General features: G+C 37.6%; 1 protein-coding gene across 2 annotated transcripts; it reads left to right on the top strand.

Annotated features, from left to right (window-relative positions):
• Positions 1-1,309: 1,309 nt before the first annotated feature.
• CDK7 (cyclin dependent kinase 7) lies at positions 1,310-20,032 on the top strand. 2 transcript variants are annotated; one of them, XM_081131202.1, is made up of 12 exons: positions 1,310-1,504; positions 1,835-1,894; positions 5,073-5,106; positions 6,386-6,453; positions 7,199-7,267; positions 9,005-9,115; positions 10,711-10,829; positions 12,932-13,031; positions 15,377-15,463; positions 16,846-16,995; positions 19,108-19,255; positions 19,580-20,032. In XM_081131202.1, the coding sequence occupies exons 1-12, from the start codon at positions 1,439-1,441 to the stop codon at positions 19,606-19,608; spliced, it is 1,041 nt and encodes a 346-aa protein (XP_080987328.1). In that variant the 5' UTR covers positions 1,310-1,438; the 3' UTR covers positions 19,609-20,032. The 2 variants fall into 2 exon arrangements, with proteins under 2 accessions (XP_080987328.1, XP_080987329.1); XM_081131203.1 differs by lacking the exon at positions 16,846-16,995.
• Positions 20,033-20,448: the final 416 nt, after the last annotated feature.

Raw genomic sequence — 20,448 nt, 5'->3', positions numbered from 1 at the left:
CATTGATGTTTCTCTCTCTCTCTCTCTCTCCCTCTGAGGCCCTTCCTGTCTCTGAAATCAATAAAGATATATTTTAAAAAATAATAAATAAAACATGGTCAGGTCGTATCTGTCTGCTCAAAAGTGCAGTGGCTTCTCAGTGATGTCTTTCTTTTCCCACCCTATTTAAAACTGAAAACCCTAATATCTCTATCCCCTTTCCCTGCTCTATTATTTTTATAGCACTTACCACTGTGTATCATAATTTTTTTATCATAACATTTTACTTATATACGCCCTTTTTTTTCTTTTTAATCCTCACCCAAGGATATCTTTTCCATTGCTTTTTAGACAGTGAAGGGGGTGGGGGGGAGAGAGAAACATGGATGTGAGAGGGACGCATGAGAGACCCATCCATTGGTCGGTCCCGCAGTCGTCCCAACCAGGGCAGGGGACTCAGCCTACAACCCAGGTGTGCACCCTTGGCCGGAACTGAACCCGGGATCCTCCAGTCCCCAGGCGGACGTTCTCAACACTGAGCCAAAACGGCTAGGCCTATCGACTCCCATTTGAAGGCAAGGGCCTTTGTCTTTTTCCCCCCCGCCAATTTCTCAGCCTTCAACAGAACCTGGCACACAGTAAGCCCTCAATAAATATTCATTGAGTAAATGAGTAATATGGTCATTTGTTGATCCGGATGAAAATTTATGAGAAAGTTGGGTACTGATCACAGTTAACACCTAATTGAGCATTTGCTATGTCTAACCTTTCTGCATGTCTCATTTAATCTTCACAACCACCTATGATGTAGTCTATTATTTCCGCTTTACAGAGTAGAAAACTGATGATCATGTCTGTTGCACAGCACGAAATTCACTTGACTTGGGCTTTGTTTCCCTGGGCGTGCTTCTTCATAACAGCACTGGACTAATCAGTAAGAACGGCTCTAGAACCAGCGCTGAGGCAGCGGGCGGGCGCCTAAGTAACCGCAGAGCGCGGGGCTGGCGTCCACAGTAAGCGCCGCGACCGAACCAACGCCAGGACCTAGGACCAGGAAGCGAGAGCAGGGAGAAGGCCGCGCCTTCCACACGCATACACACCTATCAAATCCCGAACTCAGAACCGCAGCAGAACGCGGACCCGTTGCCGGTAGTTAAGAAAATAATCTAAGTTAAAACGGTATCAAGGAGATTCAGACGGGTATCGCGGAAAGACACCCGGCTTCCCGCACCTCCAGGCGATCACGTGAGAGAAAAGCCTAGGAGACCCGCCACGCGCAGCTTCCGCCGGTCCGGGCTGATTTAACCTTGTCCCCGCCCATCCCGGAAGTGGGGGCGGGGCTAAGAAAGCGTCGGCGCCTTGTGAACGGAAGTGGCTGTTGGAGGCTTTAAGGTAGCTTTAAATTCCCTCTGCAGTGGGAGCCGGCCCTTTTCTGCTGGATCCGGGCCTCGCGTGACGGATGGCTGTGGACGTGAAGTCGCGAGCAAAGCGCTATGAAAAGCTGGACTTCCTCGGGGAGGGACAGGTGAGGCTCTCGGGGACTCGGGGCATCCTGAGGGGAGAGCGCCGAGTCGCCTCCCATCTTCACAGGCTTTCTCGGGGCAGCCGCAGGACCAGACCGGCTGCTGGCCGAGGCTCCCGGGACGCAGCTGCTGCGCCTCTGTCCGCCCTGGCGGCCCTCTCCTTTCTGAGTTACGGACGGGAACGGGACGTGGCTGCCGCCCCACGTTTCAGGCGCCCCCGCGAGTCCGCCCCAAGAACCCTTGAGCTTTGCGTCCCAGAGTCTGAAGTAAAAAGACCAACACAAACAAAATAACTTTCCACAAACTCATGTGATTTTTGTTTTTCTCTCTAGTTTGCCACGGTTTACAAGGCCAGAGACAAGAACACCAACCAAATCGTCGCCATTAAGAAAGTGAGTTACAGTTAGTTTTTTTCCTGAGTCTCTTGGGGGATGTAGGTGTGTGTGAGTTAGTGGGTGGCATTTTACTAATCTTGACCTTGCTCTGGTAATGAGGAGTTACTTATGTCATTTTCAAAGAAAGAATTTGTTAGTGCCTTGTGTTCCAAGATAGAGCTCGGGTTGAACTAGTTTTTATTGGTTTTTAGGGAGAGGGAGAGAGAAACATTAATGAGAGAAACATGGGTGGGCTGCCTCCTGCGCGTCCCCTACCGGGGGTGGAGCCCGCAACCGGGTCATGTGCCCTGACCAGGAATCCAACCCGCAATCTTCCCGTGCACACGGGAGCAAGCCCAGCCAACTGAGCTGCCCGGGTCGGGGCTGAACTAGTTTTCTGTTCCATTAATTGAGGTTGAAATGAAGAGTAAGCTGTACGTTGGCTTTATAAACTCAAGTTGGCAAAGGGGATAATAAGTGCCAATCTGTTGGGTCCTCAGAGCCAACTGTTTAATCATTATCTTCCCGGGTCACTATTTCTGACTCACCTGTATCATATCTATTTTCTGTGTACAGATTTACCATAAAAGGCTTTCACCAACATTAACAACATTGATGTGCATGCATTTTAAAAAATGATTTAAGTATCTTTATTTGCATTCATTCAAGAAATGTTCTATTTAGCTAACTTTCTATATGCCAGGCACCTTCACCTACATTTTTTCATTTAACTCTCAAAACAGCCTTGTGAAATAGGTAAAGTGTCTCTGTTTTACACTCGAGGTCCCTGAGGCTAAGAGACTTTAGGTGACTTGTCAAGATGATATAGATAGTAGTTGCTAAAGCGAGGATTTACATCCAGGTGTCCTGCTGCCAGGTTGATTGCCACATACTACTGAAATCAATAACCCTCTCAACAAGAGGTGGTTTTTCTCGCACTTCAAGACCTATTGATGGGATAAGTGACTTCCCTCCCTATTGTTCCTGTTGCTTCTTTGAATTTGTTTCTCCTTCAAAATCCCTCACTCCTTTGAAGTATATCTCCCTCATTCGCTTAACTCTTGGCTCCCTCTCTTCCTTTGTATAGTAATTCCTGCCATTGTTATCTTTTTTACCTTTTCTGACTTCTCTTGTTTTCCAGCGTGTGTTCTATAATCCAGCACTCTAGCTACTCCTTTAAACACCCTTAACTCTCCTGACCCTTTCTAAAGTTATCTTTTCAATTCTACTCCTGGTTTTATATATTCTAGCCACACTAACCTTTCTGTTCCTTGAACACTTTAAATTCATTCCAGTCCCAGGATTGTTGCATTTGCTCTGCCTTCTGGCTAACATATTTTTCTTCTAAAACTTGGCATGGCTGATTATTTATCATTTAGATCACACTCAAATGTCTCTTCAGCTAGAGGGCTTTGCTGGTCACTCTAGCTAAAATAGGCGTGCCTCCCTCCTTCCCTAGTGTTCTTTAACATATTTCTCTATTATCTTCATAGCATTTATCAAAATCTGAAATCCTTTTATCTGTGACTTTATTGTCTATTTACTTCCACTGGAATCTGACTTAGAACTATGGCTAGTACATTTGTAGACACATTAAAAATGTATTCACTTAACTGACTCTCTTCAAACTGTTGGCATATTGAGTTGTATAGTTGTTTGAAAGTCCAAGTGGATTTTTTTTTTTTTTTTTAATATTTCTTTATTGATTTCAGAGAGAGGAAAAGAGAGGGAGAGAGAGAGGTAGAAACATCACTGATGAGAGAGTCATTGATCAGCTTCCCCCAACTGGGGATGGAGCCCGCAACCCGGGCATGTGCCCTGACCCGGAATTGAATCCCGATCGCCTGGATCCTAGGTCAGCGCTCTACCGCTGAGCCACGCCCAGCTGGGCCCAAGTGGATTTTTTTGTTTGCTTGCTTTTAATATAAATTAGGGTAGAATCCATCCTGTTTCTCTATGATATACTTTTACCCCCTTCAGGGTGACTCAGAGAAGCCAAAAGTCCTAATTTAATGTATGGTTTTGATTTAATATGTAGCGCCAGCATTCTGTTCAGTTTTTTTACAGCATGCCCTGTGAGCCTTAGCCCTTTCCCTTACTAGTCATTAACCGCCTGAGGCAGCCAGAAACAATGGTCTATGGGTTACAAGGTATGTGTTTCTGTTAAGTTAAAGATAATATCTTGACCTAAGTTGTTTCAGCTCCTGAGCCCTAAGGTGGAACAACCCTCTGGCTCCTTTTCCGGGAAACCAAACAGAGGAATGCCAGAAAAGACCTCAGAGCTGTCCTCAAGACCTGAAGAAATGATTTCTTAACCCTTATCTCACCTCTGACCAGTCAGCTCCCAACACAACCCTTGACCTCCTAACCCACGGTGTCTTGTCATTTTGTTCTGTATATTCTGTAACCTACACGCCATCGGGGAGTTCGGGCTTTTGAGCATTAACTCCCGCTCTCCTGGGTGGTGCCATTCGTAATAAAATAGTCAATCTTTCTCTACTCTAGTTCTTTAAAAAAAAAAAAAAATGTTCTCATTGATTTTAGAGAGAGAAAAACATCTGTTGGCTGCCTCCCAAACGCTCCCCTACCAGGGTTCTCAAGCTCAAAACCTGGGCATGTGCCCTGACCAGGAATCAAACCAGCGACCTTTCAGTGCATGGGACAATACTCAACCAGCCGAGCCACACCATCCAGGGCTTGAGTGGCTTTGAATATGTAATTCAAAAACTTAAGAGACAAAGAATAGTAGGTACTTGATCCTTTATTATACTACTTTTGCCTGTCTGATTCATTATTACCCACTCCTTTTTAAGTATTTTTTTTTTTAACATATCTTTATTGATTTCAGAGAGAGGAAGGGAGAGGGAGAGAGAGTTGAAATATCAATGATGAGACAATCGTCACTGATGGGCTGCCTCCTGCACACCCCGACTAGGGATGGAGCCCACAACTTAGGCACGTGCCCTGACCATGAATCGAACCGCAATCTCTTGGATCCTAGGTCAATGCTCAACCGCTGACACCACGCCCAGCCAGGCTACCCACTCCTTTCTTGTCTACTGATTAGTACTAACTACATATGAGTTGTTACATGTTTTTGCTGTAGCTAAGTTTTCGAAGTATGCGGTGTATCTCATGTTCATTAAGTCTAAATAACATATTTTTAATGTTTGTTTTCTTTTTTTTCCTCTACCAGATCAAACTTGGACATAGATCAGAAGCTAAAGATGGTAAGTTATTTCATTTAATTTCACAGAACAGGAAAGTTTTATTCCCACTGAGGAAATGAGCAAAGTATTAATTGAAGTTAACGATGGTTCTAGATAGAGTTATTGCAGGGTCCCAGGAGAATAAAGGTAGACTCAGGATAGAGACAGGATACTTGTGACTTCCATCATTTGGGTGTAGAGAGTAACATTCAAGTCAACTCAATAAATGGAAGGCAGTAAGGTTATTAGTGGTTTATCGAGCTGATATTAATGGCTTATCTAGCTGTCTTCATTACTGTTTTAGGTGTTGTTACAAGCCATTGTTTCTTCATTTTTCTGAGTTTCTAATTTGAAAATTCAGGCTATACTTTCATGGAAGTACACAAAGCTGTCTATGGAACTTCATCCCTCTTCCAAAGCCTTGTTTGAGCACTAACTCCTGTTTAATCATGACGAAATAGTTCTTATAAGAAGGACCCATCATCTATGTTTCTTGGGGTTTATTTTGGTTAATCCTTACCTGAGGATATTCTTTCTATTGATTTTTAGAGAGAGGGGAAGAGGGGAGGGGAGAGTGAGAGAGAATCAGTGTGAGAGAGACCTGTCAACTGGTTGCAGGAATCGAACCTGCAACCCAGGTCCAAGCCCTTGACTAGAATCAAACCCACGACCCTTTTCGGCCAACACTCTAACCACTGAGCAGCCACCAGGGCTCCATCATCTATGTAACAACTAGTACCAGATCTTATTTTTAATTTTTAATTCTAGCCTTTGCTTTGGGAAAAATACTATCTTATCACTAGTCTGCTGTTAGCATAAATAACTTGCTGCTAATATTTATAGGGCAAGAGAAGGGAAGCTATAACTTAGTGTCTATATGCTACACACTTATACATGTTGTTATTCCAGCAGTCTTTAGATATGATATGCCACAGATAAAATGAATACTTCTTTCACCATTTATCGTGGTCTGTGTAAGCTATTTTAAAAATAAAGCAATATAAGCCCTTGCCGGTGTGGCTTAGTTGGTTGAACATCATCCCCTGCATCAAAATGTTGCTAGTTCGATTCCCAGTCAGGGTACATGCCTGGATTGTGGGCTCCATCCCCGGTAGGGGTGTGCAGGATGCAGCCAATCAATGTTCCGCTCTCACATCCATGTTTCTCTTTCCCCCTCTCCCTCCATCTCTCCCTCTCCCTCCCTCTCTCTCTAAAAATCAATTAAAATTTTAAAAATAAAATGATGCAATATAAAGATTGGAGAATTATTTTTCACTTTTTGCTTTGCCTTTTTATATAGGTATAAATAGAACAGCCTTAAGAGAGATAAAATTATTACAGGAGCTAAGTCATCCAAATATAATTGGTGTAAGTATGATCTAAGTTGTTTCTGAGGTTTGAACCCTGCATGTTCTGTTATGTTGACTGAAAGTCCAGCAAAATGAATTGTTCTAAGCAAGCCTTGCAGAAAAGCTTCAAAGTTTATCAGGCTAAAATGTATTTTCTATCCTAATTGTTCCTGTATTCCCTGTCTTTTAAAACTATACAACTGATGAAATAAATTAAATATTGGCATACAGGCTAATTTTGTCAGAAATCATTTTGAAGCCTAGAAAGCTCTAGCATATGTAAGATCTTGAGCACGTTCCCTCATAAGTCTGTGCCATAGTCCCTACCTTAGACAGTTGTTGTGAGACTAGCTAATTAAATACATGTAAAGTACCTGGAATAATGTCTGGCATAGAGAATGTGCTCATTCAATAAATGACATCTGCTACTGTGGTTTATAAGATTTTCTTAGGTAGAATTTTTCTGAATTGGAGACTAAGGTGAGGTTTTCATCAATTCATTTTTTAATTATAACTCCCAAAATTTGGGGGGAGAGGTTGAGTAGTGATTTTTTTTTTTAAGTTTAATATTTTTTTGCCTCAAAGTACAAATTCCTAGCAAACAGAAAAAGATAAATATCAAATTTATTACAATTACTTAAACTTTACAGGGGATTATCAACTGTCCAAATGCTTCTTTAAATTTTTAAAAATTAGTTGATATAATACTGCGAAGTATTTCATAGAGAATCACATTTTGATTTATTTGAAATTTTGCTTTGCAGCTCCTTGATGCTTTTGGACATAAGTCTAATATTAGCCTTGTCTTTGATTTTATGGAAACTGATCTAGAGGTAAGATTAAGATTTCTAGAGGAATTTCTTTTCTCTGTTTATCAAAAGAGAACCTAAATGTTTATTTTCTACTTACGAAGATAGTGGTAGTCAAAAGAATGCTTAACTTTGAAATCTGGATATATTCTTAAATCTTGGGTCTTCTGAATCATTTAGCTATATTCCCAGTGGTAAATACAGAGATTTGGATTTCATTAGCATTGGCCTACCAAGTTATACTATACCAATAAAATATTGACATTATTTTTAGAGAAATTAGTGTCAGGCCTGTGAAAATTTAGAGCTGCTTTTCCATGTTATCACAGAATATCAATCAACCTTTTGAAAGCCAAGTTTCTTTTTGAGAAAAATAAGGTCTTACGTTTTTCATTAATATTAATTGAATCTTAAAAACTGACAATCCAAGGGTATGAAACAACTGGAATTCTCATGCATTGCTGGTGAGAATGCAAAACGGTACAGTTACTTTGGAAAATTTTGGGCAGTTTGTTATACAGCAAAAATATACATTTAAGGTATTCTCTAGCAGTACTGCTGCTAGGTATTTATCCAAGAGAAACAAAAACATATTTACACAGGAATCAATTGGTACACAGATATTTAGCTTTTCATAATTGTCCAAAATGGAAAAAACCTGAATATCTTTCATTCAATGAATGCATAAACTATGGTTTACCCATACAATGGAATACTATTCGAGAATAAATGGAAATGAACTAATATGTGCAACAGTATAGACGAATCTCAAATACATTATACTAAATGAAAGAAGCCAGGTTCTAAAGGCTACTATGTTGTGTGATTCCATTGATATGATATTCTGAGAAAGGCAAAACTAAAAGAACAGAGATCAGTAGTTGCTAGGGTAGGAAGTACAATGAAGAATTGAGTATAGAGGGGTCTGAGGGAATTTGGAGGGATTATAGAACTATATCTTGATTGTGCTGGTGGTTACACAACAGTATGTTCATTAAAACTCATGGAACTATGCTCTAAAAGGGCACATTTTATCTATATTTGATGTTTTTTAAAAAAAAAAATGGTAGATTTTACCTAGCCGGTTTGGCTCAGTGTGGTTAGAGCTTTCTCGCTGACTGAAGGGTCCTGGGTTTGATTCCAGCCAGGGGCACTTGCCTTGGTTGCTGACTCAATCCCCGGCCCCAGTCAGAGTGCATGGGAGAGGCAAGCAATTGATGTGTCTCTCACATCGATGTCCCCCCCCCCCCCGAAAAGCAGTGGCACAGATATCCTCAGATGAGGACTGGGGGGGGGAAAGAAGCATTTTTAGATCATGTAACTGTTAAGTCTAGGAATGAACTGGTTTTAGACACAGTTCACAAATAATGCCATCAGAACTCAGTCTTGCACTTTACCTCACTCTATTTTCTTCTCTGTTGCCTTCATTTATGGGCATAATTTCTCAATATAGTGGCTTAGATACTTTCAGGCTTATATCCTTAGAGTTTAATAATCTCTGAGGAAAGGAAGTTCTTTGTTCTTTTTGATTCTAGCACAAATACTTGGTTTGGTTGATTGGCTTGACTTGGATCACATGTCCACCCCTGAACCAATCTCCTGGACAGCAGGCTGCAGTGGTGATTGAATATGCTTGGGTCATGAGCCTAATTCTAGAGGCCACAGGTGGTGGCTAGTCCATTTATGTCTGTAAATGATTTTATATGGCGGCACTTACTTGTAATAATAAAGTTACCCATATATTGTATACTTATTTTACAGGTTATAATAAAGGATAATAGTCTTGTCCTGACACCATCACACATCAAAGCCTACATGTTGATGACTCTTCAAGGGTTAGAATATTTACACCAACACTGGATTTTACATAGGGTAAGGTTTTTAACCAAGTGTGATAACTCCTTTATGTTATTAAGTTTTATGTAAATAGTTTATTACATAAACGGTCTGAACATGTAAATTGTGGGTTTTTTGTGTGTTGTTGTTTTTTAATATATCTTTATTGATTTCAGAGAGAGGAAAGGAGAGGGAGAGAGTGAGATAGAAACATCAATGATGAGAGAGTCATTGATCGGCTGTCTCCTGCATGCCCCCAACTGGAGATCGAGCCCGAAACCTGGGCATGTGCCCTGACCGGGAATCAAACCCTGATTGCCTGGATCCTAGGTCCGACACTCAACCGCTGAGCCACACCCGGCCAGGCTGAACATGTAAATTGTTAAATAAAGATGTAGCTGGACCATTTTATCCCACCTTCTTCCTCAGTGTGTTCCCTCCAGTTGTTCTACCAGGTGGTGCTGTGAGGACTGTAAATTACTATGTGAAATTTAAAAATGGAAGATACTCAATCCTTAATATTTTTCAGAAATGATTAAAAAAAAAAAGAAATAGAAGAATTAAATTGCTGAGTGAACTGACTAAGGTTACATATTTTTTTCAAGGTCAAAGCTGATAACTGACAGTATTAGAGCCAAGATCTTTTGGCTTTAAGTCCAGTGTTCTTTGTTATACCATTGTTAGTGGGGGGAAACATACAGTGAGATTCTGGATTAAATTATACAATGCTAAAATACCTGTAGAAAAAAAATATTTCTAGTAGTATAAAGTCCTATGAAGTAATGAAATAAAATTTCTGAAACTGCGGAGTCATTGTTCCAAACATTCAGCTATTGGAACAAGACTAATAATTTAGGTAGGTAGATGTTCTTAGGCACCCTATTTAGGTAAATAGCTAAGAATATATAACTTATGGTTGGTAACGCTCTCTTTTTTTTTTTTTTTTTAATATATCTTTATTGACTTCAGAGAGAGGAAGGTGGGGAGAGAGAGAGAGAAACATCAATGACGAGAGAGTCATTGATCCGCTGCTCCTGCATGCTCCCCACTGGGGATCAAGCCTGCAACCCAGGCACATGCCCTGACCGGGAATCAAAGGGGGATCTCCTGGATCATAGGTCGATGCTCAGCTGCTGAGCCTCTCTGGCCGGGCAGTAACTTTCATATCTTAAACTTGGAATCCCTTTTAGGTTATTGCTAATATCTTCTTAGCATAGATTTTGAGACTATGTTCCTCATTCTTTCTAAATATATAATGTTTTTATATACTGAAATTCATATATATTACTGTTATTAAAGGCAGAAACTATTTATTGAGTGCTTACTGTGAGCCAGTCATTACACTAGGCTCTTTACAGAAAATATTAAATATAAGACTCACAGCAACCCTGTAAAGTAGGTAAATTGAAGTTCAGTGAAATTAGGTGCCTTGACCCAAGGTCTCACTAGGTAATATAACCAGTCTCATGTTGCTTTGATAGGATTTTACATCAATGAAAAAATATTGATTGTTGTTTAACTTGGGGTGTTACCCTGTTTTTGCTAAGTGTAAAGTTTAGCCAACTAAATGTTTTGTCATTGTAGTCTCCCCCATCCTGCTTACATGTTTGTTTAAAACCTCCATAATATAGGATCTGAAACCAAACAACTTGTTGCTAGATGAAAATGGAGTTCTAAAGCTGGCAGATTTTGGCCTAGCCAAATCATTTGGGAGCCCCAATAGAGCTTATACACATCAGGTTGTGACCAGGTAAGAATCCCTTAAATAACTGAAAATTTATATTGTGCAGGATATTAATCATAATGAGTATCATTTGGCTTCTCTTGGCAGAGTTCAGAAATCATTGGTGTTTTGTTTAAAATACAGCTGTTTTTGTTATGTATATCTTACCCCAGTGGAAAAAAAATACAGCCCTTCTTTCAAACAAGAGTTGAATTAAGTCCTCAGACATTTATCTAGTAACTTTTTAAATATATATAATTGATTTTTAATTTATTGATTTTAGAGAGAGAGGAAGGGGGAGGAGAGACAGGCATTAATTTGTTGTTCCACTTATTTATGCATTCATTGGTTGCTTCTTGTATGTGCCCTGACCGGGAATCAAACTGGAACCGGTGGTATATTGAGACGACGCTCTAACCAACTGAGCTACTGGGCCAGGGCTAGTAACTTTTGAAACTAATTTATACTTCTTTTACATTTTAGGTAGGTAGTTTTGGAACTTTAGTGGCTATTTTACATAATTACATGGTTTTTGCATGGAGGTGGGGGGTAGCTATGTTTACTTGGTAGGTCAGTCCTGATTCCATACTTTATATCATTCAGTGTGAATGAAAATTCTCTAAACAAAGTAGTGCATTAACATTTGGATTTTTCGTGTTGTTATACTTGTATTTTATGTTTACTTTTTATGTATAAAATTAAAAATCACATTAAATAGATAGGGACAGTAAATTTTATAATTCTTATCAGGATGGCATTTGTTAATTTCCAAGACTATTTTAAGGACCTCAGATCTTCATTTTCTCTATTCCTTTAAATTACTTTGTCACCTTCTTCCAAATAGATCTCATTGAGTGTCACTACCTGAGCCCTGAGTAAGATGTAAGGGATATAAATAGTTATTCATGTAATTGCTGGAAAGATTAAGACCATCATTCAGGAACTTAGGCAAGCAGAGTCCCACATACAAGAGTGCTGTACACAGTGCTTTTCATCTACCAATTTCTCATATTTCCTCTTCATGCAAATCAAATGCTACTAATAGGTTAAAATGAGCACTGAGAATTGACAGATTAGTGATGTGGATATCATCGTTAACCTTGACAAGAGCTGTTTCAATGGAATGATAGGATGAAAGCCAGATTGAAGAGTTTGAGAGAGAGAGAGAAGAGGAATTGGAGACAAGAACAGACAGCTCTTCAGGCTAACCATAGAAGGAGGAGGAGGTAGCTGTTAGGGGAAGTAAGGTCTGAAGAAGTTTTTGTTGTTTGTTTCTTTGGTTTTTAATTTATTTTTTAAAGCCAAAATATAATGGTATGTTTGTGCATTGGTGGTAATAGTTTAATAAAGAACAAAAAGTTGATGTAGGAGAAAGAGAATTAGAGGAGCAATACCTTTGAAAATAAGCCAGAGAGCCCATCTGGTATGGCTTACCGGTTGAGCATCGACCCATGAAACAAGAGGTCACTGGTTTGATTTCCGGTCAGGTCACATTCCGCGTTGCATACTCCATTCCCAGTGGGGTGGGGGGAGGCAGTTTCTCTCTCATCAATGTTTCTTTTTTTCTTTTTTTAAATATATTTTTATTGATTTCAGAGAGGGAGCGAGAGATAGAAACATCAATGATCTCATCAGTTTCTAGCTCTCCCTCTCCCTTCCTCTCTTTCTAGAATCAATAAAAACATATTAAGAAGAAAAAGCAAGAAAATAGGCAAGAGAGCATGGTATCTAGTGCCTAAGTTGATAGATTGGCTTTAAAAGCAATCAAGGATAGCTCTGGCCAGTGTGGTTCTCTCACATCCATATCTATCCCTTCCTCCCTCTCCTCTCCTCCCACTCTCTCCCTCTCCCTCCCCTCCCTCCCTCTCTCTCTCTCTCTCTCTCTCTCTTTCTCTCTTCCCCTCTCCCTCTCCCCCTCTCCCCTTTCCTCTCTCTGAAATCTATTTTTTTAAAAAACAGTCAAGAATAGTTACAGATGGGAAGGCAGATTGTGAGAGTACAAGTGACTGTAAGTGAGTCTGTAGAAAAAAGTGAATTTCATCAGTGGGATAATGTTTTGCTGAGGAGTTTTCTCTAAGAAATATTGTAATAATTTCATTCTAAAGTGACTATTTCTTTTTGTTCTTCAGATGGTATCGGGCCCCTGAGTTACTATTTGGTGCTAGAATGTATGGTGTAGGTGTGGACATGTGGGCTGTTGGCTGTATATTAGCAGAGTTGCTTCTAAGGGTAAGTCTTGAGTTACTGTACACACTTCAATATTGTTATAGGTATTTGTTTTTATAATCTGTGGAGAAATTATCTTCCCAGAGAGGACCACCATCCTTACAACAAAAAGCCAACAAACAAGCCAATTAAAACAAAATCCCTACCCCTAATGCAACCTTTTTATTATTGCTAATGTGAGATGAGAATACCTCCCATTTAGGACAATAAAGATTTTATTATCGATCATTTCTATGTTCTGAAATGTAACTATAGTAAAACCCCCATTGGGTTGTATTTGGTAATATCGTTACAGTAATTGAATGTGTTAGGATGAACTTTTGTACCCCTGGGACTTCGTTTGGGGCTGTTTAGATGTACACTTTAAGAGCTATGTAACACCAACCACTGCAGCTGCAACTCTGTGTAACTAACTTTAAACCTTGTGTGAGGGGATCATTCTAGTTCTCTTGAAGCAGAGCAGACACTGTGGTCCTAGACCATTTCTCTGACTGAGACCATTGTACAGTAAAACATCCTCTCCCAGCCCTCATTAGAGATGCTGACTCGGAAACTTTTTTTTCATAAAGTTTAGGTTAGCCCTTCTGAACGATGAAGAGTAAGGAATTTGGGGGAATCCTTCTGAAGCTGAGTTTTTTCTCTCTACATTCCAGATTCCAGTCCTTACTCTCCCTCTTTCCAAGCCATATGTGTTTAAAGAAACGTAAACCCAAAGACACAAATATAGCTATTTATTTCCTTAAAGATAGAAAGCAGCTTCTGTATACCAGAGCGAAAAGTTACCTTCTTAAACATCTTTTCTAGTTTACTGTAAGCTTTGTGCATCATTTTGAGAAGCTCATCCCTCTGATGCTTGCAGAAGAAACCCTCTCATTTAGACTTGAAGATGGCTTGGTAATCTCTGTTGCTAGTATTGGGTCCTGTGACTCGGCTGGCATGACGACTCTGCTACTTACAAGAACACGGAGTTTACCACAAGTTCACATTTGACAGTCTCTCAGCAGCCAAAGCACAGTTCATTCATGACCAAGAAAAAAACCAAAATTCCCTAGCCCCTAATGTTATGACTGATCAATCAGTCCATGGAGAAAGTAAAAGGAGAGAACAGTTGAGAATAAATGGTTTAGAAATTGGACCTGATTGATGTCATAGTTGGAGTCTTATTATCCATTGGCATTCTTGCTGGAATTATAAAATTATGAAGAAATGGACAGGTAACCCTAATTTGTGAAGAATTGTACCATTTAGCCATATTTTTTGTCTTGCACAATTGAAGAAAAATGTTTCCTTTCTTTAATTTTCTTAATCCTCAGTCAATATTTTTTTTTATTGTTTTGAGAAGGTGAGGGAAGAGAGAGAAACATTGATCGGTTGCTTCCCGTACACACCCAACCACACCTGACCAGGAACAGGCCCGAAACCTAGGTATGTGCCCTGACTGGGAATTGAACCTACAAATATATATATATATATATTTATGTACAGGACAACGTTCACCTGGCCAGGGCAAAATGTTTCTTTTCCTATTTTAAACTGCCCCTTTGCTCATTTGAAAATATGATTGATGGAAATGCTGTCTGTACAGTTCTAGGTCTGTGGTGAGATACTGTAGTCCAAACAGATAATAATTGAAAGCAGAATAATTACATAGTATTGTTATATGTTAATTATAAATTTTATAAATGTTGTATTGTGTTATGATATTACATAATACTGATAGTTCTATAATATTGAAAGAATAGTTAATAGAAAGCTTTGCTATTATAATAAGCATTCAACCCTTTTTAAAGTGTTGTTTTTCTTTTATATAAATTTTCTAAAAGATTTTAAAAGCTACTTAAACTAGAAAACAGGAGCAATAATAAGTAAGCCTATATTCAACCAAAGTAATCAATGTAGTTCAAATCATTTTAGAAGAAAATTGGTCTGCATTCTGAATCTCCTCTGTTATTATTAAATGAAAAGAAATAATAGGAATATTTATACCAGTGATAACAGTTTATTAAAGATTCGTGAGTGGTACTTACCTAGTAGGGCAAGACTTATCCATTGCACCCCTGTGGTTTCCCCAAATGTGGGTTACTCAACTGCATAATTTGTGGCATGGGGGGACTGCATTTGTGCTCCCCTGGGGAACAAGAAAAGATTAGTGGAATGAATAAAATGGGCAGCGTGGTGCTATTTGCTAGTTTAGTAATGGCAGGATCTAATGTCACATCCAGTATGCCTCAGACTACATTTTAATTTTTGTTACAGTTTAGTTTTCCTCATTAAATTTATAGTTTTATTTGCATAATAACTATTACAAACCATCTTGAAATAAATAACTGCCTCTCACTTTCTTTTAGGTTCCTTTTTTGCCAGGAGATTCAGACCTTGATCAACTAACAAGAATATTTGAAACTTTGGGCACACCAACTGAGGAACAGTGGCCTGTAAGCCTTCATACATTTTCTTTGAAGTTTAGTTAGAATTCTATATACTGTAGTGCTGTCATGTAACTAGTACTTAAAGAAATGTATTCATTGTCTTAATTTACTGGTGATTAACTTACTAGTAATTTAAGTTGGTAAATTTTATATATACAGTTCAGTAAAATATCCTCACTTGTTTATTCTTTTTCTTAAAAAATTTATCTTTTGATTTCAGAGAGAGGAAGGGAGAAGGAGAGAGTTAAAACATCAATGATGAGAGAGAGTCATTGATTGGCTGCCTCCTGCTCGCCCCCTACTGGGGATCAAGCCCACTACCCCGGGCATGTGCCCTGACTGGGAATCGAACTGCGATCTCCTGGATCCTAGGTCAATGCTCAACCACTGAGCCACGCCTGGCTGGGCTCACTTATTTATTCTTAAAACTTTATACCTTTTTATTTTCCTTCCTATTACAGCCCCATCTCCTAGGGAATAAATAAGTATTGGAAAAGAGAAATTTTAATTAAATTACCTTCTGCAATGAAATGATCTGAAGCTGAATTTAAGTCTAAGGAGTTTCTTTTCTGCTATTACTTCCTCAACTTTCTAATTGAAAGTTTGCTCTATGTTCGAATTGTAAAATATACCTTAATAGCTATCATTTATTGATATCATTTATTTATAGCTGTGATCCTTTTTGAGTTAGTGTTTGTATGAGGTATGAAACTTTTTGGTCAGGGTCAGTTTTTAAATCTTGAAATCAGGTAGACTGATTCCTCTCACTTTTTATTTTTTCAAAGTTATTTTAGCTCCTTTGACTCCCGTATAAATTTTAGAATAATCTTATATAATAATTTTGCCAGAATTTTGGTGAGAATTGCGTTAAACCTATATATTAATTAGAGGAGAATTAACATCTTTATGATGATGAATCTTCTAATCCATGAACATGATAAGCCCCACCATTTATTAAGAGCTTTCCTCTATTTCATCAGTGGTGTGTAGCTTTGTTAGATTTTTACCTAAGTATTTCATTGTTCTTTTTGAGCGATTCTAAGTGACATTTTTAAAATTTCAGTGGCCACATGTTCATTGCTAGTATATAGAACTACAGTTGATTTTTTATGTATTTATTTTATATCATGCAAGCTTTGCTCTACTCACTAATTGCAAGGGTTTTTAAATAGATTTCTTGGGGGGGTGGGATGGGGTAGAATGGGTCATTAGGGAGAAAAGGGGACATCTGTCATATTTTTTTAAAAAACCCAAACAAACAAAAAAATAGATTTCTTGGATTTTTCTACATAGATCATCGTATCATCCATATGACAATTTTATTTCTTCATTTGAGATCGATATGCCTTTTAATTCTTTAAGTTTGAATTATAAACATATTTTTACAGGACATGTGTAGTCTTCCAGATTTCGTGACATTTAAGAGTTTCCCTGGAATCCCATTACAACATATCTTCATTGCAGCAGGAGACGACTTGCTAGCTCTCATACAAGGCTTATTCTTATTTAATCCATGTACTCGAATTACAGCCACACAGGTATTTTAGCTTATCTTTTTTATATTAGGAAATATGAGGATCATCTTAACTAGCATTGATAAGATAAAAATAGAATTTCATAAGATTTTCTAACATTCTTTAATATACTGGACTGGAAAGATGTGGTTTGTTTTATAATTAATTGGCTTTTAAGTAGTCTACCTAGAGAGGAAAAAAATAAGGTTTATATTTGTTAAGACACTGATATATTTCAATTAAATGTTATGTGTAATTTAAATCTTATGCCAAGCCTAATGCCTAAAGTGTTTTGTTTTTCCCCATGAAATACTGTCCAGATATGCACACTGGTAATTATAACAGAAAGTGATGATGGAGAGAAAATGGTGTAGTCCAGTGTAGCTGTGTGCTGATGAGACTGGAAGATGGTCCAAATAGAACAGACTCTGAAACTGACCGTCATTTAAGGGAAATAAGAATCAAACTCAAGAAAAATTTGAAAAACCAAGTATATCTGCTCTCATAAAAGGAAAAAAGAGAGAAATGTTATTCAACACAAAAATATAAGAACTATAGATTTCAGGAAAAAACACAAACACATTTTCTTTTTTTAAAAAAACAAGCACACAAAAATCAAGGATGGAATCACAAACACTTAAAATTGGGGCAGGGATATGTAAAAGTGAAACACAGTGCAGTGCTTTGGCTTCATAAAGGAAGAGTGATTAAAATGAAGTGTCAAGTCTGTCAATCTAACAAAACTTGTTAATGCACAATATCAAGGATACAAAGTGGATTCCCCCCACACACACTTGTTTATTACAGACTACCAAATCATTGTTTAATGCATTTGCTTCTATAAGCCTTCCCTTTTTTTTGTAAATGCTACACTAATAAATACCTGCTAGATATTTTACCATTAGAATTACTCTTCTAATTTCAAACAAGTAACTTGCTACCTTTTCACCCATATATATATACATACTGTCTCTATCATAAGAAACTTTAGACCAGGTCAAATTATCTAGAAAGTTGTTTTCATTAATAGTAAAAATCAAAACTTACAGAAAAATAGTAGTTGTGATAACTGATTTGGGTTATATTTTGATAGAATGAATTTTTAAAAATGTGTTTTGGCTCTGTCGTAAAGTTGGAATGAGGTATTCTTTCTCTTAGATCCCTGTGTAGCTCAGAATTAGCATAATTTACTTAGGGAACTGCTATGATTTGGAAGTAATACTTTAGAAATGCAACTATTTGGAAGTAAGGACTCTCTAATCACTACTTCAAGTTATATAATGTTGGGGGTGGAATGCTTGAAGAGTTTATATAGATCTCTTTTTGACCTTAAGAGGATTATCCAAAAGGAAATATCTTGAATTATTGTGGCTGTTAAATAGTAAAGTATGAACTTAAAAAATATGTCACTTAGAAAAAAGTAGTGTTTTTATGGAACTTTGGACAGAAGTAAAGTATCTTAAGACAGACCATCAGACTGGTAGTACATAGAAATAACTTGGGCAAGTCCTCCCAAGTATCATTTCTGTCGGTTTGCAGTGGATTGTTGAATTTCAGTTCCGGGTTTCCAACCTACTGCATCCTTTTAAAAGCTTTATTTTTAAGAATTTATATTTACATGATTTGGAATTTCCGGGTGGGGCAAATTAAGTTTACAGTCTGAGTACATGAAACAGAGTTTATTCTTGTATTATTATTTATTTATGTATTATTTTCCAAAACTGCTTTTGCTCCACCCTGTACATATAGATGTTGTGATAAATAAACTTGGAATTTCTTTTTAAGCAAGTTTCTCTCTTTGTGTTTTGAATTCTAAAGCCCATAATGGGTAGAGAGCTGAATTACACAATATCTTACTAAGGATATTTCATATTTAGTATAGACTATTGTGGAAAAATTAGAAGATAGTGTCTTTCTTACAGTAATAGAATTATCAGCCAGTTTTAGGCTGCTAGATGTTTGCTTATTGGTGGTAATTTGCTTGTCCAAATACTTGAAATTAATTTCATTTTGGAAGCAGGGGTCTTCGCATAGTATTTTTAATATTCCCAACAATTTTGGAGGTTAGATTTTCTTAAACACAGTTCAGATACTCATTTAAAAGTTTGCTTTCTTTGATATCTGTTCTTTTAAAAGGCATTGAAAACTAAGTATTTCAGTAATCGGCCAGGGCCAACACCTGGATGTCAGCTGCCAAGACCAAACTGTCCAGTGGAAACTTTAAAGGAGCAAGCTAACCCATCTCTGGCAACAAAACGGAAGAGAACAGAGGCCTTGGAACAAGGTAAAACTCTCATTTTTATAAAAAAATGTAGTGAATTCAGATAGAATTTGGTGTTTTAATTTCAGCTGTATTTGCTCTCATTGAGAATACTTTTATATCATGCTCTTTAAAAGGACAGGACACTTTGAGTATACCTCAGTTACCAGACTACCCATGTGTACTATGTTCTCGTCATAAACTCCTGCTGGTGCACTGTATGCTTAATGGTTAACAAATGCTGTTGAGAAAATCAAAGCAAGTAAAGTAAACGTAATGGGAATGCAATGACTGGTTAAAATTGCCATAAAATTAAATGTCAACCACCTCTTTTTTTTTTTCACCTAGGAGGATTACCCAAGAAGCTAATTTTTTAGTTACAAATAACGCTGGACAGTATTTTACTACTGAAGGAAATAGTAAAAAAGGCAAATAATAAAAAAAATAAACATTAAGTAAATGCTGTAGAAGGAATTGTAAATATCCTTACACATGTAAAATATGTAAAACTGAATTATTTTTATTAAACGTATTTTAAAACAAACTTAATTTTGATTTTTCTGATCAGAGTGCAAATGTAAAATAAGTTCAGTTATCTGAAATGCATTTAGGAAATCTTAATAAAAGTAATTACCAGCTATTTTGATGATCTGGCCCATATAACATCACAAATTTGTAGTAATAAAGCAGTATTTAAAAACAGAAAAATAGTAGTAGTAAGGTAGCAAATACCTACCCAGACTTAACAGATGTTAATATCCTAAATAGGACAAAAAGAAAAAAAATACTCCAGATAAAATTGAGGTCCCTTTCCTGTGTCATTCCATTCTGTTTCACCCTACCCACAGGATAATGACTCCCGGAGATGAGTGTGTCTTCCCATGATTTTATACTGCCATTTTATAAGATTGCATGTAGTAACACACAGCATCATTTAGGGTCTCAAACTTTTATATGAGTGACTGTACCTCTCATACCGCAAATTTTTGTACTCAAAACTTTTAAATTCTATGTTAATAATGTAAATCTAGTGTGTTTTTAACTATCATATAATATATATAATGTGTACAATATTACTTTCACATGCTCTCTTTATTTTTCTTTTGCTGCATAAAAATTACCATAAATACAGCAGCTTAAATTAACACAAATTTATTAGCTCACAGTTCTGTAGGACAGATATGTGGCATGGCTTAACTGTTTTTTGCATAGGTCAA

The sequence above is a fragment of the Miniopterus schreibersii genome, assembly GCF_964146895.1.
Source record: "Miniopterus schreibersii genome assembly, chromosome: 3".
NCBI classification, from domain to species: domain Eukaryota; kingdom Metazoa; phylum Chordata; class Mammalia; order Chiroptera; family Miniopteridae; genus Miniopterus; species Miniopterus schreibersii.
Note: the sequence above shows the minus strand (reverse complement) of the source record. Positions and strands in the feature narration are given on the sequence as shown.